Genomic DNA, 24,949 nt, shown 5'->3' with positions numbered 1-24,949 from the left:
AAATAGTAAACTAAGTCAAAATGTCCCAAAATGGACAGGGTAATATAAAAACAAGCCTATAAGCTTGATGTATATAAAACGTCATATATTTTCGGGGGTTGTGGATAAGAGCGCATTATAGGAGATTAAATAAGAAAAAAGGTCTTCTGACAAAAGGACTTTATTTTTCTATTTCAGCTTGAAATAAATTAAAGTAAAGATTTATGGATTTATCATAGTGTTTTAAGTAAAATCCATGGGAGACGTGTTTATCTAGCAAGATAAAGCCGATTATGCTCCAGGCCCGGAGGCAGCGCACTGGACGTGAACTAGCAATTTTATTGGTCGCCGGCGTGGCAGGAAGTCATAGGCAACCAATGGAAAGGGGCAGAGATTCGTCACTGTATTTCTCCATTCAACCTACCTGTCAACTTTACTGTATACGCTTCTTATTTAACGTTAGCAAGTATTTAGCGTGTTTTCACTCACTAAATTCGTATTAAACAGGACTGACAAAGTTCTAAAAAATAATGTCGTAACACTAGTTACAACGAGTGAAAGTGTTAGCGGTTTAAATGGGCGAAGTTCAGCACAGTTAGTCCCCCCTGCACTGTCTAAACTGGCCGGTCTCCGGAGGAGGATATTAGTCAGAGCCCGCAGGATGGAGTGGCTCTTCCAGCGATGCTATAAAGAGGTCGTCTTGAGCTTTCGCTCCGTACTGCTCGTGTCGTGTTTGGTGAGATACTGTTTTTGTGGAATTACATGAACGTTTCTGTTTTCGAAAAAGTCTCGTAAAAGTTGTGACTTGCCCTGGTGACAGCTGGTGCTTTAATGTTGGCCGCTAATTTAAAATTATAAAAAAAAACAACTGCCTGCTTTACAATGACTTGTTTGGGGGGAGGTGGAGGATTTTACGTGCATCTGTGCCGGGCTGTGAAGCAGCGCTATACGGAGAAGTAGGGCAGCTTATAAATTGGTCACTGTATCCAAGCCAAGTCCAATACTAATTTATCTGTGACAGACAGTGCCAAATAATAAGAGGATAAATACTGAATCCAATCCAAACATGGCAATCCCTACAGAGGCCAGTGGATAATTAAATTGAGTTATAAGTTTCCTTCATCCCAGCATAAAAAAAGAGGGGAAAAAAGAAGTTTGACATCTAAATGTGGTAATAATTATAGACAGGCTTTATAAACATTACCCAGCTTTTGCAGTGTCTTGAGATGTCAGCATTTGACAGCCCTGTCCTATTGCACTCACAAATCCCCTTCTAGTTCTTGATCCTGCTGGCGTGCCTGTTCCCCGGGCTGTGGTCCATTGGGGTCCAGCTTCATTCTGTATGCACAGGGAGCTATGTACCAGGGCACTACTCTGTCCTTGTCATCAACACTCCCAATGAGCAAACAGCAAAGGACGTTGGCAGGTATGGTGCTTTTTTTTTTTTGGTCTTTTTTGTCTTTTTAAACACTTGCATTGCATTTTGCAGTCTCCTAAGGTGTCATACACCGTATTTTTTTTTCAGTGTTTCCACAAAGTGAAAGAATATTTATGCCTTTTCTTGTTCAGCTGAAAACATTATTATCACCCTTGTTTGGCGTGCGCAGTAATTACAAAAGTGCCACCAGCCAGTTAGCTAAGAAATTGGAAACACCTCTAACACTTATTAATTAGCACTTTTGCTCACATTTTCTTGTTTAATTATTAGTTTTGTTTAGTTTTTATAAAACTGTGCAACAACAGAAGTTTCATTTGCTGCCAGGCAACAAGAAGTTCCAAATAGCTTCACATTTATTAAACAGAGCCTTTCCAATCTTCCCATCTGATTTAAGAAAAATGCATTTCTAATTGTAAAAAGAATAAAATAACTGAGTATTGATGCTCATCTCCTTTTTGGCGTGTGACTTGTGGTTTGTGAAAGATTTGAAGTGACTGAAGTGATTTCCCCTGACATAAGTTTGCCTTTTCTGCTCGGAGAAGAGATACAATTCTGTCAAACCAACAAGTTGCAGCAGAGCACTGTGTTTGCACTCTCATCTCCCTTTGTTGGCATTTTAGCTGCATGCAGATGAGATTCCATCTATTAACCACGTGTCAAGGAAAATAGCCACAGTGCGCTTTCCATATATGTAAATCACCTCCTTCACAGCTCCTCGCTCAGGGAAGGGGAGCAATGCAAAGGTGGTAATAAAATTTAGTTTGCCGTCTTTTTTTCTTTTCTTGAATTCCCATCAGATGTCCTTCCCCTTCAGCTTGCTTCGTGAGTCTTGACAATGAAGGGCCCAGTTTTAATAGACAAACAGCTGTTGGCTTGTGTTTGATTTTTTTTCTCTTTTCCCTCTTAGCCCCCTTCATTTCATTTCCACCAATACATCCAACCGTTCTCGCCATTCTCTCTTTCGTTTTTTTCTTTCAGGGCAATCATGGAAAGGCGGTTGGCGGCCAGCGTTAACATTCTCTCCAAGACCTCCACAATGTAAATTACACCTGACCTCCATTTTTGAAACGCCTCTCTAACCAGGCGGCACACAATCACAAAAGCTCCCGTTAGTTACCGTGTCCATCACATGTATGCGCTCATAAATACAATGAATGCACATGCTTCTTTGTTCACAAAGGGGAAGCTGTTTTCTTCACAAACCACAAAGCAAATGGGCTTCACCTGAATTTATTTGTTTAGCCTTATTGGAAGGCTACTGGAAACTTGAATGGCAGTTAGCCTTCAAAGTAGGCATGTTTTTGCATGCATGGATTAGCTTTCCTGTCAATGCATAACAGCACAAAGGCGGGGGGTGGGGGGCGATTAGGTTGGGGGGGGGGGGAGGAAGCTGAACTTTGGACAAATAAGAGTAACTGAATAGAAATGTCAGTGTTAACACCTGTTTACAAAATAGAGGTGAAAATACAGGTTTGGCTTGGACTTGACGTGGTGTGTTATTGCAGGTATGCCGTGAGCTTTCAGTTATCTTCGTATCTTAAATGTCAGCATAAAACTTGTTGACATTCCCGTGCTTTAAAACCACTTTTTAAACAAAGAGGGTGTTTTGCACCTGACACCACAGGAGCATATCAAGAACAGTCCGACAGCCACTGTAGGGTGTAATAAACTATTATTAGTTCTTTGCATGAAAGCTCTTATTTTGTTAAATTTGAAGGCTCCATTTGTCTGCTTGTACTTTCCGGTCAGTAGCCCTGCGGTGCTTCAGTTCCAATACTTTCTGTCATTTTAGGTTCTATTGGAAAGGAGAAATCCAGGATGCAAATGAAATCCTGATGGTAAGCTCTCGGAGACGATTCCTTCTGTGATCAGCATGCACTCGGGCATGTCGAAATACAAGACTGGTGAGATGAGATGTGTTTGTTGTTGCAGCTGGTGAAAACAAAGACTTCCAGGATCCAGAAGGTGGTGGACTACGTGAGGTAAGAGGCTTGTCACGTTGTCAAACTCACACTGGACACTGTGCCTTGTGCTCTGTGAAGAAGAGTTATTAAAGGGAGAAAAAAGCCAGGTTCGTGGCTTCAGTCTGAACATTATTTTCAGTTCAAACGTTCACATTCAAACACTGATACTTTCATGTTTGGACAAAAAACTAGAAGTAATAGATAATGAGGTTTGTCTTGTCAGCTTCTGCAATTCTGCATCAATATTTCACACTATTTATAATTAGAGATTGGCTCATTCTACATGACAATTCACGTTTCGGGCTATTCAGTATTAGAGCGTTAAAAACACTGCATAATTCCAATATATGCACACATCTTCAGTGTACTGTCAGCATCGTGAGGCTTTTAAAGCACTGCAGTGCTTTTAGTCCTAGGTGATGGGAAGAAATGGAATCAAGAACCACTTTATACAGATTTGAGTTTATACGAACACGTTCTTTGCGTGCCTTTAGGTCTATACATCCCTACGGGAACCCAGAAGTCCTCAGTCTTGCAGTAGATGACGGCAGCTTGGCGTACATGAAATGGATGGACGAAGCCATTCCAGATGACTGATATTTCGTTAAGGCCAAAGCTAATCCCAGCGAGGACTGCCGTCAAACAAGGAAACTGAGCCATGTGTGTTTGTTGCTCTTAACTTTTTTTTTCCAGGATTTGGAGAGTTTTAAAAGTTCAGGAAGTGCTCTGTAGCATTAACGTTTAATACAAGGAAGTTTTGTTGGCCTGACCTTCTTAACCGGAAGTGTACTGCAGAGATTGGATTTCAAACACTGCTTGTAAAAAGAAAAAAAATTACATGAAAGAGTCAAAGTTCCACTCAGGTAATCTGTTGTAAGGAAATGGACAAGAACTCTTATGGTGCTTTTAAGCATATCAGTTCTTTTTTATGGTATGTTACCAGATCATTCTCTCCAGTTTAAAAAAACAAAAAAAGACTTTTTGAGTATAGTATGTGGCAAGTCACATAACCAAGATGTAATAATAATAATATGAAATAACAATAATAATCAATAATCAAGACCTATAATGTGATAAAAGTCATAAAAAGTACGGTCATATTGCCCCTTATTTCCACTTTGCCTTAACTCACCTACATGGTAAAGGCCTTGCGTATATGCTTTACTGCTATTGTCATATAGGAAGTGAAAAAGAAAAGTGAATTTTATGGAACCACAGTCTGCAGCACTTCTCTTTATGCCCACCAGTCCAGTAGGGCCAGGAATTAAACACACTGGAATGTAGCCTGTGTGCATTTATATGATTTGTCTCAACTTTTAGAGAGTTTTTGAGTTGACCCCTGTATTTTGTTAGACTCAATTTTTTCTATTTTGCATCTGCAAAAGGCTTCAAGGAGAGACCAGCTGAATGTCAATAATGTAGAAGGCCACTGAGTTTCACCCTATTTTGGGTGAATGCATAAAGAAAACCCTCTATGCAAGGTTAAACTTCACACTCGCTGTAAACCTATTGGCTCATCTCTCGTCTGTAATAAATGCATCTATATTTTATACTATTCCGCTGTATCTCTAGAATAATTTTTTCCGCTCGAGGACAAACCTTTTCTCTCCGATATTTCCATACCTGTCATCCATACATATGCTGTGTATAATGAAATAATGGTAAAATACAGGTTTAATAACCTATTTCTTAACTTAATGTAATTTATGTGCATTAAGAAACGTTTAAACAGCTCAGTACCAAAGTAATTTGTAAATCACTGTCACCTAGATAACATACCATGGCCCACGGTGAAATATTACCCTATAATATATTTATTGTTATGAGTTATGTATTTTTAAAGCCCTTCCCAAAAGCATAGGCACACTGAGAAATCTGTGCATGCAGCAAGACAGGGTATCAGAGCAATCTGCGTGTACCCACAGTTTATAGATTATCTGTCAGGCTCTAGAGTAACACTTGTCCACATGCGCACATCCTTTATTAGTGTGAACTGAAACACAACAAAGAACAGCACGCCTACATGTTGCATAAGTGTCCCAGATTAGCTCTGCCTGTGTTAATAAAACATCTACTACCAATTAGCACAACCTCACCTAAAGATAAAAATATGTCTTTTTTATCTAACTTACTATGGGTAAGTTCATCTATTTGATTTTTATATATCAGTTTTCCACTTTTATCACTCCTTCCTAATTCTAAAAGCTGAAAGAACTGCTGTTGATCTGTCCTTGATCTTCATAGATGAGTCCAAAAGGTTTTTTATTTAATTTTCTAATAAACGGCACTTGCACATTATGTGAACAGGCCAGGTAAGAGTCTTGTTGCCCTTATGAATTTTACAAAGTGTACATGAGCAAATATGCTGCCTGTAACCTTTCAGATACTATTAAAATTTAACTTCATTCAATTTCAAAACCAGGTAATTATAGCAAATCTGATAGGTGTACCACCCCACATTTGCACTTTTGCAAAAATTTGTCAGCCGTGCAAGCTTACTCATTAAACCGAAGTATGCACTAAGCCTGAGTGTGCATAAAGTGTTTCCGGCATGAGGCCTCAACAAAGGAACTGCAGACATGGTTTAGTTTGGTGTTGTGTCTGTGGAGCCAAAATAATCCTCCCTGTCAGGTCCAGAGTTTAGGCCATTTGGTGGTAGTGTGCAAGTGTGGCTGTTAATTCAATGAATTTCCTCTTGTTCAACTGTAATTACACCCACACCAATGCATAGGTATACATCCCATGTTTTTTAGTAAGCCACATTCATACTTATGCATGTGTATACAGTGTTTGCCTTGGCTGGTAAATATGGTTGTGCAATGACAAAAGATGCTATATAAAATATAAACTGCAGTTCATGTTGTGACAAAAAATAATAATTATCATGCAGTTTGATTAAATGTTCACTAGATGGCAGTGTTTTAATACACAAACAGACTCGACATCATTCTTAAACAATCACATGTGAGTCATACTGAATGAATGCCTGTAGTTTTTGCAGTGATAGAGCTAAAATATAATCTATTCATTTCCAGTCAGTGTAATTCTTATTAGTTAAAGAGTCTGGCCCCAGTATTAGTCAGTGCTACTTTAAGTATTTTGACATAAAGTTCAATAATGAGCCCTCTTGCACAGTGTGCTCATTATAAGACACATTCAACAAAGTGTTTAATATAGCTGTCCCACGTAATGATATCATTATTATTATAATGTACTGAGACACTATAAAATCTCTGCTATTAATATTTAATACATGTGACTATTAAGAGTTATCCTTTAACTAATTGACAACTGAAGAAGCACCATTTATATCCTTGCACGAATATTGTCATAAATTGTGTCAACACAGAGACATATGGCTGGCTGTTTTTCCTTCCTGTGCTTGATGAAGTTCTCCATTGGATGCAGAGCTCAGAACATGATAATTAAAAGTAATCTGTAAGAAACAGACGCTTCTAACATGGCGCTCCTGCTGAGAAATTCAATAAACTGAGGATAGCACACATGCAGAGACAACAAGATGTCCAAGTAGTCAGCATTTTCCCAAATTTTGATTTATTTATTTATTTTTTGCTATGTTGATTAGTACCTTATAGCTGATATGTTATTAAATTGAGTATTTTTACTAATTATTGTAATTGTTTGTATTATTATATAGTATATCACAGTGGTTTCAAAGTTTAGTATAAAGGTAGGTTTCTCTTATGTATTGTTTCACAGCTGATAAGCGACAAGATCAACTGTATTTAGATGACAATACTGCGCATAACATTTTATATACTATATTATTTATTTGAGATTTTTGGTCTGAGTGTAATCTTTTTTTGTATGTAACCCACACTATAATCTTTTCCTGACTCTAACCAAACAGCAATACCTAATATATAATTATATATAATAATATATATAATTGCTAATACAGCAATAAACCTAATCAAACAGTTAGTGAAAGTAAAAGTAAACAAAAAGTAAAATAAGACCAAACAGTGAGTGAAACGGACAATTCCTCCACCCTCCTTTCTATCTTATGAGTTTTGATGCATCATCATCCAGGTAAGTAAATCCCCAAAAGTTGATTCTGTTCATCTGGACGAAGCGTTTTCAGTGGGAGGAATGTTTCGTCACTCACCCAAGTGACTTCTTCAGTCTCAGCTGACTGCAGGTTTCCCCAACCTTAACAGTACATTTAAACAGCACATTTGCATGATGACTGAAACTAGTACCACTGAGGGAACAATGGGCTGGTTCCTTGATCATTAATATGCAAATTCTCATGACAACAACCACTGATCAAGGCTCATTGATCAAACACCACTGATCAATGGTCATGAGTACCATTCACAGAGAGTTGGGGAATAGCTGCAAGAGTTCTGGCCTGACGAGGTAGCTCTTCTGTGTTGTGCCATCCATTTAGCCAGAGGTTGTTTGGTTTCCCCGATGTATAAATCATGGCAATTATCCTGGCACTTTACAGAGTACACTATATTATTTTGTTTGTGTCGGGGATCACTTCGGGTTTTCACTTAAGCTCCAGCTGTCCGCTGATCAAGGACCTGACCTCCCAGCCCATTGTTCCCTCAGTGGTGTTAGTTTCAGTCATCATGCAAATGTACTGTTTATAAGGTTGAAACCATGCTGAGGCTTCAAGAACCCTTTCTCATCGCTTCATTGTATGGCTGATCAACTTTATCCTTCTGTGGTCACTCCAGCCCTGCTCTTAAAGATTGGTACCAGTGCACTTTATCTCTACTCACTTGCCAAGACCGTTGGTTAAAAAGTCCACTGCCTTCTCTACTAGACATCAACATACCGCCGCAGCTATGTCATGTGGACCAACTGCCTTTCAAGTCCACATCCTCTTCATAGCCGCCCTGACTTCCGCCTTACTAATCCTCTACACGCCCTTATTTATCTTTTCTTCTATCTGTCCTCAGCACTCTCACATTTTTCTTCATTCGTCCTGTCCTCTAAGTATTTCCATCTTTGCAACCTCTCTTTGAACTGCAAACTACTCAAAGTATATTTTAGTACATATGAAAATAACAAAAGGAACCACCAGCCACTTATGTAACCTATACCATTATCGTAAAATAACAAAAAAAAATGTATAACTCACCTGCTTTAAACCTTTAAACTTGCTTCTGTAGCCAGCCTTAAATGGCAATAGTAGGAACTGCAGCCCTGGAAGTCACTACTTACAGTAACCACTCTAGGTCTGTGGGGAATCTGTGGGAAAAACCCCACTTATAAATTAGTTATTAAACATTTTCAACTGCAGACAACAAAGCTGCTTTCTTATGAAATTGGCAAATGCAGGACCGATTTATTAATGACCTCTTAACAGTAAGAATTTGACAAACTGCTGGCCGTGCAACCATTCAGCACAGCACACCACATAGTGTCAATATGTCAATATGGTGTTGCTTTTGCACAAGTGGTCCACTGGTGTTTCCAAACCCATACAAGTTAGAAAACTCAAACACATTATACACTCGCCTGATATATTTTTTTATATGGTTTTCAAACACTGACACTGGCTGTATTTGTGCCAGTAGTCTGCTCAGTTCATCGGTCTGCCATTCACAGGGGTAGATTAAAGAAACAGGCTCAGCCCTGAGGCTATATATAACCTATGGAAAGATGACAGTGAGCAAAATGGCATGCAGTGACATTCACAGAATTTAACATTTACCACTAATAGCACATGATCTTCAATTTTTTTAGATGCCTGGATCCTCGGCATGGTAAGCACCACATTGTTTGGTGCATATTTATTGATAAAAATGAGAATTTTAATTTTAATATATTCTGAGATAAATGTTTCTCATCAGTTGTGGGGAAAATGGGCTATTTATGTTGTTCTTTGCCTGATTTTAAATTCCCTGGAGGAGCACTGTACTGCATCTGCATTAACCTGCAATAAAATCCATTTGGACTCTCTGAGTCTCTATATGTTTCCCAGAACATGTTTAAATGAAGTCATTTCTTTTGACCCTGTTATATGTATACTATCGTGGCACATTCTAATCAGGGTGAAGGAGTCGGGTGAATGCATCGTAGGTAGGAGGAATATATTAGTCACACGCACTTTAGTAATGGGATGGGAGGGAGAACTCCAGATCTGCTTCCCAGAGCAGAAAGTCTGCTCTTAATTTAGAATAATGCATTCACATTAAAATTCTTTCTGTAAAGCTTTGCTTTAAGAAAATCTAAATGTTTTATTAATGTTGTATTAAATTATATCCTATCACAGTGGACCAAGATGGAACTTTTAGAAAGGCTGAGCTTTTATATTTCATAAACGTAGCACATAAAGTAACATGAATCCAGTTGTCAAATTCAACCCAATTTTTTGGGCTTTCTACTTTTTACCGAGGAAGAGGAACTTTGCACGTATTTCCCAAAGCTAAATAAATCTGTGTTGGCAAAGAGGGAAAAAAAACCTTCCAGTTCTGCGGCAAATAAAAAACAGAAGTATGATAAATAGTAATGTGGGGGTGGGAAAAAAGCAAACCTTACATAGATTTGTGAAAAGAAAAATATATATTCATTTCCAACTCCCTGCTCTTGAGCTGCAAATGACGCAAAGCTGGTTATACTTTCTCATTATTCTTTCTTTAAAACTTTTACATAAACTTTTATTTAACAGTTATCGGAAGGTCAACAACATATGGTAGCTAACTGAAATGAATCAGCTTATTTCAACAAAATATCTTTACCTACAAACTTACCTGAGGCTTGACAAGAGGTCAGGCTGCTGGCCTTTCAGTACAGTGGTATAAAGCCTGAAAGCATGAAGGAGTCAAAAACATCTCTCTTACACTGAGTGAAATGCAATGTTAGTCCATCTGAAATGAGGAAATACAGTAAGGGAGCATCATCATCAACAATGATGAAAGAAAGGTCACACACACACGCACATAGGAATTACAAGAAATACACACACATCTGCTGAGAAGCCCCTAGTGATACTGCACAGGATGTTTTGAGTTGAGTGTTATGAGACAGAGTTGAGCACTTTGATGGCATTTGGACAGAGGCTTTTCTGTAGTCTGGAGCCGCAGTCTTTTATTGATCTGTAGCATCCTTCAGAGGGCAAGTGAGTGAAAAGGCGGCACCCAGGATAAGAAGAGTCCTTGATGATGTTCGGGGTCTGACATGAGCACCGGGCTTCTGTAGATCTCCTCAAGTGCAGTGTGAGTGAGTGTTGTTGGTTGTCTGTGCCGATTGGATGGTTTTCTTAAGAGCCTTGTTGTCAGCCTCATTGCAGCTGGAATGCCACACCAAAACCAGCAGCTGTTTGGACACTTTGGCTTTCATAAACATCCTTAAGAAGCTGAGCCACCTCTGAGCCTTCTTTACCAGAGAGGCTGTATTTATATTCTATGTGAGATCCTGAAGGGATGTGTGTGTGCCAAAGAATTTAAAGTTGGACACTCTCTCCACAGTGTCTCCACCCATGTGTAATGTGACAAGTTTCTCCTTCTGTCTCCTTAAGCTCAGGATCAGCTTTTTTCTTTTAGAGGTACTGAGTGCCGGGTAATTGATGGAGCACCATACTGACAGTTCATTCCTGTAAGCAAACTCATCAGCCTTGTGTATTAATCTCACCACATCATCTATAAACTGACCGTGTTAGTGATGAAACTCATTTTTCGTTTAAAAAAAACAATTTGAGGTGATTTGAGTACCAAGAGATCCACACCATTCCACCACCAGTAGCAGCCTGAACCATTGCTACAGGGCGCGATGGCGCTTTCATGTTTATACCAAATTCTGAGTCTATTATCCAAATGTCACAGCAGAAATCAAGACTCATTAGACCAAGCAACATTTTTCCAGTTGTGTCAGAACTGTACCCCTGATATAATGTCCTTAGTTGACAGGGGAGCCACCACTGTGGTCTTCTGCTCCTGTAGCCCATCTGCATCAAGTTTCAATATGTTATGGATTCAGGGATGCTCTTCTGCATATCTTGGAAGTAACAAGTGGTTATTTGAGTTTCTGTTGACTTCAGCTTGCTGCAGTCTGGCCATTTTTCATCTGACCTCTGACACCAACAAGGCATTTTTACCCAAAGAACTGCCAAGAACAAACTGATTTTCTGTAAACTCTACAGATGGTTGTGTGGGAAAATCCCAGGAGATCAGCAGTTTTTAAAATATTTAGACCCGCCTGGCACCAACAAGCATGCCTCGTTAAAAGTCACTTAAATGACCCATTCTGATTCTCAGTTTATAATTTAGCAGCTCATGCCTACATGCCTGGACTGAGTTACTGTCATGTTTTTTGCTTATTAGATATTTGCATTAATGAGCAGTTGAACAGATGTACCTAACAAAGTCACCGGTGAGCATAGACACACATATATCAGCACACGTGTCTCCTGTTGTTAGACATTTGGAGGCAAATAGTCTAAACTATGTATGTTTGTGTTTTTTAAAGAACAATTAAATCACATTTTTTGGTCAGTTTTGACAGCCTTAATGCATAATAACAGGTATGTTCGCAGGTGCAAATAAATCCCGCAGTGTTTCAGAAACATGGTGTATTCCTTGAATTGTAGAGTCAGTGCACATCTGATGTCATGTAATGGTTACGCCTTTTTTTAATCAAGTGAAAGCGAAAAGTCGTTCATCCTACAAGCCGCCAAGGTTGTTAAGAATTTCAGTTCTAATCTCGCTTCATTTATTTATACTGGAGACAGAGTTTGAACAACAGAACATTAACCGACCTGTCTCCATACAAACATCAGCGTAAGACAACAGAACAAAGCTTTCTGCACTTGCGGCTCTTTTTTGTGCACTATACTAAGCTCCCCAAGCCTTAAGAATGTGCATGTGGATTTCCTACGTGCCCTCATGTAGACATGCTGGTATTATACCATTTAGACTGCAGTTTCACTAAAGATTGGATCTGTCACACACAGCCAAAGTGATGCAGTACATGTAAGCTGTGAACTGGCTTAGCGCTCTGCGTTGCAAGGTTACACAGAGGAGAGGAAAGAATAATGTCTCAGTGCCTGACTGAGTAAGCCCACACTAGCAGGTGATTGCTTTCTTCCTCTCCTCAGCACCTCCTCTTCTTCAACCTTTGCAACTCCTCTCTCTCTTCGTGCTCCTCCCATTTCCCTGCCCCTGTGTACCTCATAAATCTTCATCTGCAGTACACGTGCTCCATGTAAGTCCAACACATCCACTTTCGCAGCAAGTGAGAGCAGGAATGAGAGAAAGTCAGAATGAGATTGGAGACACTTGACGAGGCAATAAAAGCAGCTCATTTCTTCTCCCGCACCTTTCTCCTGGCTCTGTTTGCTCGCTCACTCCTCGCTCGCTCACTCCCCGAGCTGCTACACAGACTCCGTCATCAAAACACACAGTGAGGCGTGTTGGCTCGCTCACTCTACAGCCACACAATCTGGATCAAGCGTTCAAGATGCAGCAGCAGGGAAAGATGTCTTCTGATTCCCTGTCAGGTAAAGGCAAGAATAAGATCTGTGTTTCTCTGCCTTCCTTCCCACTTCTTGTCATCACTATTCATCCTGTTTCCTCTCCTTACTTCAGTGTTAGAATTCTGGTTTCTGTTTGTGTAATTCTTTGCTTCGTATGCATGCCCATGAGTGCAAGTGTTGTGTTAAAAGAGGTGATAACCATGGTGATTGTAACTGTAAATTACATAGTGTGTGTGTATGTTTTGTATTTTTTCCATATGGCAGTGCTAAAAGAGTACATTAAGGTGGAGTTGCTCGTGCTACTATGACTACCTCACTTCACAGCTGAGAAAGTGGATACGGACTAGAAAACATTGCATTCTTCTGACCTAGATATACTGACAAGGCTTGTGCTGCTTTTTCTTTCAACTTACTGTGTTTAATAGGTTGCGGCTGATTGCCAGAAAGTGTTGTTTGGGCTTGCTCCTATAGAGTGACAACATAATTTGCATGCAGGTCGTATGTGAATTTTAAACCACGAAAGATCAAAGCAAGTAGCTCGGGCTGAGGAAGAGTGCATTTACATTTGCTGTGCTCGGTCGGTGGAGGTTGATAGCTGTCCTCTGTGATGAGGATGATCCTGCTGGGTATTGAGTTGGGAACTAGACTGTTCGCACTCATTGGCTGTTTGTTGTGTAATCCATTTGATTAGAGCCAGAGGGATAGATTCGTCCTCAGTGAAGCCTACTTTGATTTATTGTACAATGAAAGGTTTGATAATTCTGTTAATGTGTCGTGGGAATCTCAGCATCAACCTAATTAAGGCTACTTAGTGAGAACAAGAAGTTTGAAAAAAACTTGGCGAGGTGTAGAGAACAAATTGAAACTGTAAATGTAAAGACGACCAAGTTAAAATATATATATATATATATGGATAAACCAAAAGTGCACCAAAAACAAATATAATTTGGCACTGATTAAATTATGAAACGTAACAAGATGATTTAGTTTAATTAGCATTAGTATTTTTTACAGTACTGAGTGTTGTTTTGTCTGTTTTTTGAGCTACATTAGCTCAGCACCTTACTCTATCAGTCTCCTGACTCATTTCTGTCTTGAGCTTTTCTTGACCAACTAATAGGTACAAAGCTGAACCTATGACAGTCCCATCATTTGCCTACTGAAGAAAATGAAGAAAAGCTAAATCTGGGAATTATTAGAAAAGAGGAATACAAGTAATGGAAAATTGACATAGAAACATCAGTCCATGTTACATTTTAAAAACAAATCCTCGTCTATTTATTTATTTATTTATTTTTAACACATTGATAAAATGTAACTTTCTTTCTTTCTTAGTTGGCAGTTTTGATCCCCCATAGATCTTAAGTAGTCTTAAGTAGGATGTGAAGACTTCTTCATACACTGAAAATGATTATGTGCAAGTTAATAGAGCCTGACCTGTTTGTCACATGTTATTATCAACCGATATTACCTATCTGCTAATATATTGGTATTGGCATTTATAACAGCTGATTAATGACAATAAAACAGCAAAGTAGAGCTGGGAGAAACACCCATATTCAACAATTATGAATATTGGTGTTCCATAGTTTATCCTCGTCCCTGATGGCAACACACGTGTTTGAACACCACAAATGCAACTTGCTAAGCAGTCGAGCAGAGTATAAACGAGTGAATATATAATACACGTAACAAATGAAAGGAAAATCTGTTTATTTCCTTTTATTTGACATTTTTTATTTAAAAAAATATCCACCAAAATATTGGAATATTGGCTTTTTCAATAACCAAATATTGGTATTAGTCTTAAAAATCCCATATCAGTCGAGCTGCATAACATAGTTCTTGACTGATGTATTTATAGTTTGTTTTTTTTAATCACCAAGTACATAAAAAACCTATCAATAAAATATTGATAAGTTGTCTCTAAGTGTTAAATAAGGGTTTTGATGCCTTTTCCCATCTAGCTATGTTTAACTTGTTTGATCTTAGCATTTAGTCCATTATTTTGGTTAATGTGGGCAAGGGGGACTTTTATGATTAAGAGGATGCATGGCAAAAAAACAAGAAATCAAGAAGGGGGAAATATTTTTTCACAGCACTTTGAGTTACAGTTAAGTAGTGAATATCTCCATTGCACTCTTAAAACAGTGACTTTGCAGTTGGCGTTTGTTTAAATAGCTAACATTGCTGTATTGTGCATTATGGCAGTTGGAATACAAAATAAAAGTGGCTCCCGCAGTGTTCTTCATTACTTACTGACACATTGCTCCTGTTCTGACATGACACCTGTCACCCATCGCAAATTTAATTCAGGCTCCAAGTGAAATCCCTCTCATCTCCTTTGCTGCTCTTCGTCTGTGAGCAAGACAACAGCAGAAAACACAGCTGCACAGTGCCGAGATGATCGTGTCACAGATGTGTACTTCCCATAGACGAAAGGCTGTTATTAGTAGAGCCATCCTTATATGAACAAGAAAAGCAGAATCTACTCTGTGTGTTGTATTGGAACCTCAGCACTGACAATAATAGCTGGTCAGAAGGGTTACATAATCTGTGTGAGTGCAAGAGAGAAGTGTGAAGGTTCACAGGAAGCTAAATGCAAGTGGAGAAAAAAGGTAAACATCAGCAAAACCATTTATTCAATATAGAAATAAAGTAAAGAATCGTCCCTGTCAGCCTCTTTGCATTTCAGCTGCATGCCGCTGTGGTTTCCCTTTTTTGACAGCAGTACTTTTTCTCTGATTGCCTTGGCACAGATTCTACAACAGTTTGAATGTGAAAAAAACTCTTAATCAAAGAACCAAACTGTACTGAAAGCAGCTGGCAGCAAGCACTTCACTGAAACAAACTCCATTTTCACAAAAGACTCTGACCATCTTTGTATGTCACAGGAAATGAAAACAGTGTACTCAATAAAATCAGCAATAATAACGACACACATAAAGAACAATTCTCTCCTCTTCCCCTTGAAGAGGGAAAACATTTTCCCCTTGCTTTAATATATTTCGTACGCAAGTACGTGTATTCTCAAACACAACAGCAACAAACCAGAGAAACCATCAAATATGTAACATGGTTAAAAAAAAACAGGGTCCTCAAAGTACAAGCCAATAGCAGACCATTTAATGTGACCAAGGACAGTGTGCACTATTTTACATTTTATTCATCAAAAGTTCATGTTATACAAAATGAGACCAAAGCTGAACGTCTCTTAACCCTCAGCCCATTCGTTGTAACTATCAATGCGGACTAAAAATTTTTCCTAAGAGCTAAAAAAAATGTAACAGCCACTTCAAATACAGTGAAAATATTTCCAACATAAATCTCCACCTTCTGATACGACACGTTCACTAATGTGTCTGTCCGCCTGCGTGGCCGCCTAAATTTGCACGTAGTCATAAAACCCCTTTTTTGGTAAAAAGATACCATTCTTAATCAGGATTGGGCTTCATAAAGGGTTAAACGGAGCTGTAATTTGTGCTTAACTTTCCTCATGCATGCTAGGCCACAATTATCAAAGGAATGTCCATCAGCAAAAAATCCACAGAATGATATGTAGGGTTACAAAACTCGTGGAGCAAATTATTGATACAAATCGCCAACCTAGGCAAAAAGTTTCGCACCATTTCCTTTCAATTATATGCTAAACTCAGTCTGAAACATATGGCAGTTTTTCTTCTTTTTGGTTTTTTCGGATTTGAGGTGTAACATTTCAATCCAGTGGCAAATCTTAATTCAACGTCAGTGCAAACACACGCCAGTTCTAAACAGCTGCTTGAGTTTTGAGGCTGGGGAGCTGTTGTTATTCATGCATAAACAAGAGTCGCTGCAACAAATAGAAGAAAAGCCTGAAAGAAGTGCAACGCTGTCTTCCACAGAGAAGAAGCAGAAAAGTAAGTTTGAAGAAGCGCAATAGGGAGAAGCAAAAGGAAAAGATGTGGTAGGGTAAAATTGCATCAGCTGTCCTGTCCTATATAAGAACAGTACATAATCAAGAAAGCAACTGACCCTGAACACAGCTTCTTTCTTTCCACTAAAACATCCCCACTCTCTAAATGGCCTTAGCTAACTCAACGTCTGCATCTCAGGCTGGTTATAAATGGCAATGCTACATGAACTGACCTTATATTGGAGCCAAGCAAGTGCCAGCAATTACGCCTGACTGCCTGAAGGGAGAGAGCCAACCAACTGACACCTTAGCCAGGATTACAAGTTGTTGTAGTGAATTAATTAGGGAATGGGTCCAGAAAGGTAGCTTTGGACGTATTTGTGTCCAGGTCTGTGGTGAAGCAGAGCAAACACACTTCCAAGTTACATGATTGGCTTTCTTTGTCACCCCACTATTCCAAATAACACATGCTGCCTGGCTTCAGCCTCGTCTCTCTTCCTTGAGCTGCCTTGTTTCAAAAAGTTTGCTTTTCTCGCCTCGTCCATAATTGTTCTTGACTGTCATCTGCACTGGCTTTATATAAGAGGAAATCACTCGTCTTTTCGTACCTTTGGGTTTGTCTGATGTTTGTATGACAAGAGGGAACAGCCTCATCTAAGCCACAGTCTGCAGATAATCATGGTAGTGCCACCTACTGTTCAAAGTTTGCAAGAGACAGCAAATCAGAAGAAAGTTATCCACTTATAAGGATAGTGGCTTTATTGTAATTACTTACTATCAGATTGCTCTAAAACCTCCCTGATTGATCCATGATGCTTCAGCGAAAGGGACTAGAAAGACAGCAAAGAATATTTCTCCCATTTTGGCTTCTCTTCATTTTCTCCATATTTGATCCAGAATTGAATTTAAAATCTTTCTCCTCACATACAAGGTCTTGGATAATTAGACCCCATTTTATCTTAAAGACTTCATAGTACCTTATCGTCCCTTTAGAGGACTTCATTCTCAGACTGCTGGCTTACTTGTGGCTCTTTCGATATTTTAAATTACAATGGGAGACAGAACGTTCAGCTTTCAGGCCCCTTTTCTGTGGAACCAGCTCCCAGTTTGGATTCAGGGCACAGATATCATCTGTACATTTAAGATTAGACTTAAAACTTTCCTTTTTGATAAAGTGCATAGTTGATATGAACTCTTTCTAAGTTACCTTGCAATAGCCCTAGGCTTTCTTTTTCACTCACCTCTTTTTACTCTCTGGTTATAAAGTACATTGCATCTAATCATTAGTTATTATTATCTTTGGCGCTCTTCCACAGTGGGTTTTATCCTGTTTCCTCCTTGAGCTTGGTTCTACCAGGGACATCTGATTGTTGGAGTTTCTCTGTATTATTGTACGGTCTTTACTTCACAATATAAACTACTTTGAGGCAGCTATTGTTGTGATTTGGTGCCACAGAGATGGAATTGAATTGAATTGAATTGAATTGAATTGAATTGGATTGAATTGAGGGAGGGAAGAATTTCTTATTTTAAACCAAAGATGAAGCCTAGTATAAAATAAATGAGGTTTATTTTGAATATTTTATCAAAAGAATAGAAATATGGAGCTGGAAATGAGTACTGCATGTCTATTTTAAGCATGTTTTTAATGCTTGGCATTCCTTATGAATAGAGTGTAAGCACACTACACAGTTTTATGCATGCATCCTGCGTGTATTCAACACAATTGCCTCATGCTTTAAAGTTAAGTGTAACTAAATAGTGTAGAAACTACATGATATGCAGAGAGGGTATGTTCATATCATGTTCGAGTGAAGAAAGTCAATAATATGTTAAATCTCGCGACAGAGCATGTGATTTCATCTCGCGCACTTCGGATCGTGGTTTGATCCTCAACTGCTCACAATCCGAAGCACGAGCAGTCGAGCAGTCGCCTCTACTTTTTTCAGTATACCAAAAAAAGGACATTGGGTGGTTGTTACATTTACAAAAGTCTAACTTGTAATTTGAACAAAAGTATTTCATGTTTCTATGGTGAACGTAATGAAATCATGTAAGATCTGTATGAAATTCAGCAATTTAATTTGTTCTTGTTCAGATGACATTATACAATCTAGTAAGAGCTGTCCAGGGTGCACCCCGCCTCTTAACCTATCACTTCGGGGTTATGCCCCAGCCCCACTGCAACTCAGATGATGATAAGAGGATGGTAGTTGTTGTAAATCCATTCAGCTTTTATGTTAACCAGACTCTAGACTTTGTTGAACATTATGTAATAGAAGACAACATTTATTATTTAAGTGACCAAGTAGTATTGGGGTAAAAGTTAATGAATAGTGTTGGAATAAAATGACAAAATTGTGAAGGATTAAAATATTCCAAGAGCTCAACTTACTTCATCTAAACACGTTTCAATCACATTTTATCAACACAACATGCACAGGTTTATTGAATATGAATAAGTTGTGTTGATTTAACTCGGTTGTTTAAGTTTCTGCCAAAGCAAAACAATTGTTTGCAACTAATGTCCACTATTGATTTAAGTAAATCCAACATGCTCTTTTTTTCCGTGCATGGGGAATGATCTTGCAGCTTAGTTTCACAAACTTTTTTAAAAGGGCCTCCAGGTTTCTGAATTACCTCCAGCAGGTATAGTTGCTCCACAACTTTAAGTATTTACATTAGTGGAATAAAAGGATTGGCTTTAGGAAATAAGAATAAAGAGCTTCCTGTGCATTTAGACATCATTAATTCAGATGCTCAGATGAAGACTGAGCATCCTGTCCATTTATCCCTAGTCTAAAGCAGGTCAGGTTCAGTGTCCAGAAATATACATTAACAACATTTCCTTTTTGACTGAGGGGCAGACAAATGATGCTTAAACAGTAGCTACCGAGGAAGTACAAAGTCTGGATCGGTGGAAAAAAAAAAAACATCATCCATTAATGTCAAGTGTAGCACTGCCTACACAACTCCTACTCACCAGCCAAGAGAGATGGCTCAAAATCTACTCTATTGTTTATTGAAGGGGGGGTTGCATTCAAGTATGATCCATAATTGGTTTATAGGCTTTTTTTGTTTGTTTATTTCTTCTTTGTCATCACATACAAGCTCAGAGGGACATGATGTTACTTGTGCACACACTGGGTTTTTTTCCACATATAGTTTTCACAGTCCAGTTGTTCCTCAGAGAACAAGAGAACTGTTGACAAGTTGGGCCACATTGCTTTTTCAAACATTGCTTTTTCAATAAAAGCCAGCTAGAATGGCAAAAATGACTGCTCATTTTTCCCAAGGAGCAATGAAAGACAAAGTGTGAGTGTACTAACAGGACGGTCATCCTGAATTGAAACAGATGTGCCAGCAGACACAGCAGGAGGTACCAGCTCACCTTCCTCCTTCCGATAAACAAACAACCACCCAAACCATCAGCAATAACAACTTGTGAGACTTTCAGGTCTTTTCTTCTCTCCATGCACATAAATCAGATCGTAGAGAAAAGGTCCACAGTTTTATCCGTCTCTTGATAAGAGACTGATTACCAGTGGTTACATACTTTAAATAATTTTAGAAAACACATGCACAACCACTTCACTTAAGTGCCATGTGCTCAAAAATATGAATATACTTGTCTCTATTTATCATTTGTTTTTCAATTTTTTCTTCATTTAACCTCTGAAAGTCTAAGACAAACAAACAATAAAAGCACCTTGCTGTAGGAAAATGAGCAACTGCTAGACCAGAGGGGTTTACTATGACCCAAATTTAAAATAACTAGACTTTCTTTGTGTGAGCTAGCTCAACAAAAGCTAAAACACCAGCCAGAGACGATGGCTAGTACAATGGTTGCGGCAGATGGCCGCCCCTCCTTGAGCCTGGTTTTGCTGAAGGTTTCCTCCTGTTAAAAGAGTTTTTCCATCCCACTGTAACCAGAGTGCTCGCTCAAAGGGGCTCATGTAATTGTTGGGGTTTTCTCTGTTATCTCTGATTTATTGTAGGGTCTTTACCTTAGAATTCATAGTGCCTTGAGGCAACTGTTGCTGTGATTTTGTGCTATATAAATCACACTGAATTGATTGAATTGAATTGAACAAAGCTTTCTGTGTGCTTACAGAGAAGGAGGCTTGAAACACCTCCCTTCTGCACAAAATGGACTGATCCAGTGCCACCTGGAGGAGAATTGGAGAGTTGAGACGTATCTGTAAAAATATATTACAGCAAAAACAGCTACAAAGTGCAACCACGGAATATTGCTATTCTGGTAAATTCACGAGTTGATGTCATTATTTTGAAGCACATAATTATGCAATCATAATAATGTCATGGTTGCACACCAGAGCTCCAAAACATTAAATTGTACCAGTGAAAAGCATGACACTCAAGAAGAGAATTTAGTTCTGATGTAAGCACATAATGAAGTTGTTTTTTTTTAACAAATCAAGGTTAAATTAATTAATAAATACAAATATCTCGTAATATTAATCCATCTTGAAATTCTGAAAGTATTAAAAAAAATACAGACCTCCAGACTTCCACTACTTTTTTAACTGCATCAACTCTTTCATTGACATTCATGCTTCAACGACACTGTCATGGAAAGGTTTTTGTGTGATTGCAATGCTTTATCTTTCAAACCGAAGCTTCGGGTTATGTGTGGAAAACACGTTATCATGGCGAACTAGGCAGTTTAAAAAAGAACAACCCTTCTTCTACACTCCTATAGGAAGATTTGTGATGAAGAGTTTGAATCTACAAAGCATCTAGAAGCAACAGTGCTGGCTGCTATATTGTTTTGTGCACTCACCAGTCATGTTGTCACACCTCTTCAACTGCTCTTTACCATATCTAATTAGTGGCAGTTCTCCAGGTTAAAATATCTTTTTTATGCTAGAGGTCAAAGCAAAACGGCCAGACTGCTTCAGGGTTATAGGAATGCAACAGTAACTGCGTTGCCATTTACATTTGAATGCCTTGTATTAGTGGTTCAAGCTGGTTTAGGTGGTGCAATGGTGTGAGGGAGACTTCTTGGCACACTTAACTACTAACTGAGCATTGTTTAAACATCATAGCTTACATAACTATTGTTGCTGACCATGTCCATTCTTTTTAATGATCATATTGTACTGATTTTCTAAAGGCTGCTTTCAGTTACCAGGGTTGTATCTGTCTGTTTTTGCCAAGCGTAGTGACCGTTCTTCAAAGATGCTTGAACACTGTCACACGTAGAAGATTTGTGATCGTTTTCTCACTTGTCAGAACTGTACATTACATTTTAACTGATGCCCCATAGTCACAAAATTGCTCAAGCCTAATGTATACCATGTGGAAAAAAAGAGCTGCACATACTTCACTTCTTTTCGCGAGCTTTGCACCAACACCGTGTGGTTTACACAGCAATTCTAGCCTTATGCCAGTAGTAGCTTCATATTGCTTAAGTGCCTTTAGTATGGCTTCATCTTTGAGTCTGTTGACAGCAAAAATGAGGAGTTGTCAAGAGTATCGTGACAGAGCTACAAATGACGCCGGTAAAGTTCTCCAAACCATGTGGGAATAAGACTAAAACGTTATTTATTTGTGTGCTTTCTTCATGTCTGTCACTTCTTTTTAAGTTGTGATTGGTGGTGGTGCACAGCTTTAAGTCACAGGCAGGCCCGTGACATTTATATGCTTGCATGGCATTTCTGAAAAGCTCTGAGAGGAGGTTCAATCACCGTCTCTGCATGTGGCCTTAACTTGTGGCCTTTGCTATGTAGCTTTGTATGAGCAGAAAAGAAGATGAAGCTTTCGATCACAAGTGGAGCCAATCCAGCAGCTCTAAATCTCTCTTACTGCTGCATTAGGGCAAAGGTACTTGTGTAGCCAGCAGCATGTAGACAGGCGGGATTTATTGCTTACTACTCAAAAGGATGCATCTCTTCTTAAGTGCTTCTTCAGTGGTTTATGATGAATGCGTATTACCTTGTAATATCCCATTCCCAAGTCAGTTTCCATCTTTGAAACTTTAAACATTCTGCAAGCTTTGTGTGTAGTGGGATATGCAGAATTTGTTACATAAATCAAGGCTGCACTCCCAGTTTTTGGTATCTGAAACTATACCACATTCTAATTAGTCAGGACATGCAAAAGCGAGGTCTGAATGCAACACAGCCCAACTAATGTCACTAGTTTCACCTGAGTTTGTTTTATCAGTTTGAGCAAAGATACAATCTTACCAGAATGTCCTTATTCCCTCTATATTGTACTGCTAAAAAAAATAATAATTAAAGGAACACTGTTTAATCAGGGTATAGCATCAAGTCTAGTCTATACCTCTGGGATATTGATCTGGTCAGTTAAGTAGCAGATGGGGTTATAAATCAGTTTCAGCTGCTTTGGCGTTAATTAAACTAATAAAAGGTACAGTAGAGGAGCAACAATAAGACAACCCGTAAACAGTAATGGTTTTACATGTAGAGACCACTGACTTTTTTCCTGCTAAGATTGGAACATTAATGTGTGCCATTACCAGAATGTTTGCTGTGTGTCCTAGCACAGTCTCAAAAATAGGAGGAGAAGAAGATAATCTAGGAGAGCAGGACACAGCTATAGAAGGTCCTTTACTGATCAGGAAGGCCGATATCTGATTCTGGAGGACCAAAATGACCTTCAGCAGTGTTACGTTCCCCTAAAAGGGGTCCAGGCGATGAGGGGAAGTAACAAAAAGTGTCCGGGTCAGAAAAAGTAGACAGAGGCAAAATGGTTAAATTAAGGAGTTTTATTACGGTTTCTAATAAAACTTCGTTTTTAAGTGGGGTGTAACAAGCAGGAAACTGGTGTGAATATCTTACCAAACAAACGGGTGGCCCGAGGGCCTGGCATCCACTAGTGCCACTCCTCAGCATTGTAAAGTGCGATTGGTATTTGTCATTGAATTCCAGAATTGGCAGGCTCCACCACTGGCACCCTTTGCTCTTCACAGGTTCCCCCTGAGCACATGTGACAGATGTTTCTGGAGAAGCCATGGAGAACACTATGCTGCCTGTGACATCGTTCAGCATGACCAGGTGGTGGTGAGTTTGATAGTCTGGGGAAGCAAATCCATGGAGGCACGCACAGACCTCTACAACATAGGCAACCGCGCCCTGACTGCCATTAGGGATTAGGATGAAATTTTGAGCAGTCTAAAGACGCGATCATATAAAGAAGATATGTGGGTCTTGATACACTATAGCAACACTGGGAAACATAAACAAATGAAGCAAGCTAAAAGATGGGTCTTATTTATACGTCTGGAACTGGATATTATCCAAACTTTGTAAGACTCTTGTAAGAGTTTTATTTGGATGAGCTGGCAGGTTAAAAATCCATAACATGTAGGAGTTGTAGGTGCAGTGACTGTTCTCTCATGGCAATTCAATAGTAACCACAAACAAAACGGAGAACATCTACAAAAAAGGAAGTTAAATTTAAGACCTCGCTGTAAAGTTTCGTCAGATTAGATTCCAGCCAGAGTTGGCATGACATTTCCACCACTCAGCCTAAACACCTGTTTTTGCTTCCAATCTCTCAGTTTCGGCCATCACTCACTACACTGTTCACAGAAGAACATTTCAAACTGAAATTATTGATTTAAAACCATTTCATATTCTTTTTGCCAATACACCATGGCGGAAGGCCTCTGTAGCAACGAGTCGTTTTTATCGGATTGCTAAGCGCCGCTATTGATGCAGGGGTAATAAATGCTAATCTTCTGCCATTATTGATCTACTCAGTCAGCCAGTAATATGTAAAATACATGAGGGAGCAACACAGCATGGCCATAAATGTATGCAAATCCAGTGTGGCCAAGCATGTGTCATCTGGGTTAGATTTAAGCATATATCTGCTATCCGACTGGAGCACTCCTTATCTTTTACACCCAGAGTGAAACACACTCATCTGTGACACTGGACTTTCATGGACATACAAATATCAATGCACACAAGCCCAATGAATATGTGATCTACTGTCTCTCGATGCTCCTGTTCATTTGAAAAACATGCTTTATTACATAACTGTGGCACAATGGAAGGTAACACTTCACAAAGAACCAGTGTGAATGTGTCACTTCTCATTCAGAAAAGCACTTTGTGGCTTCAGGATGGACACAGCACATGGGGAACCAATGCTGTGTGTGTAATCAAGTGACCTATTTAGACCTAATGGTTCACTGTAATGTCGTAGGTATTTTATATTGATGGAAATGT

The 24,949-nt window shown here is 39.0% G+C and overlaps 2 protein-coding genes and 1 long non-coding RNA gene across 6 annotated transcripts in view; 2 read left to right on the top strand and 1 right to left on the bottom strand.

Annotated features, from left to right (window-relative positions):
- The first annotated feature begins 270 nt into the window (after positions 1-270).
- zgc:63972 (protein CutA homolog) lies at positions 271-4,936 on the top strand. Of its 2 annotated transcripts, XM_040000949.1 has the most exons (6): positions 276-715; positions 1,257-1,405; positions 2,396-2,455; positions 3,210-3,255; positions 3,350-3,399; positions 3,876-4,936. In XM_040000949.1, exons 1-6 carry the CDS (start codon positions 641-643, stop codon positions 3,976-3,978), a joined length of 483 nt encoding a protein of 160 aa, XP_039856883.1. In that variant the 5' UTR covers positions 276-640; the 3' UTR covers positions 3,979-4,936. The 2 variants fall into 2 exon arrangements, with proteins under 2 accessions (XP_039856884.1, XP_039856883.1); XM_040000950.1 differs by lacking the exon at positions 2,396-2,455 and having other exon boundaries at positions 271-715.
- Positions 4,937-10,861: 5,925 nt separating this feature from the next.
- On the bottom strand, positions 10,862-20,757 carry LOC120714302. Its single transcript, XR_005691396.1, has 3 exons — positions 20,566-20,757; positions 17,172-17,175; positions 10,862-10,873 (listed from the first exon to the last, which is right to left on the bottom strand). It is a non-coding gene; the product is annotated as an uncharacterized LOC120714302 (long non-coding RNA).
- Positions 12,590-24,949, top strand: part of LOC120714300 (disabled homolog 2-interacting protein-like) — a 182,600-nt gene continuing 170,240 nt past the window's right edge. For all 3 annotated transcript variants that reach the window (XM_040000445.1, XM_040000446.1, XM_040000444.1), the window contains exon 1: positions 12,590-12,856. In XM_040000445.1, coding sequence (XP_039856379.1) covers positions 12,817-12,856 — 40 coding nt within the window. In that variant the 5' untranslated portion in view covers positions 12,590-12,816. The remainder of the gene's footprint in view (positions 12,857-24,949) is intronic.

Source organism: Simochromis diagramma, unplaced genomic scaffold, assembly GCF_900408965.1.
Source record: "Simochromis diagramma unplaced genomic scaffold, fSimDia1.1 OVJJ01000596.1, whole genome shotgun sequence".
Taxonomy (NCBI): Eukaryota; Metazoa; Chordata; class Actinopteri; order Cichliformes; family Cichlidae; genus Simochromis; species Simochromis diagramma.
The sequence above is the reverse complement of the archived record's forward strand: the minus strand, read 5'-3'. Positions and strand labels throughout refer to the sequence as shown.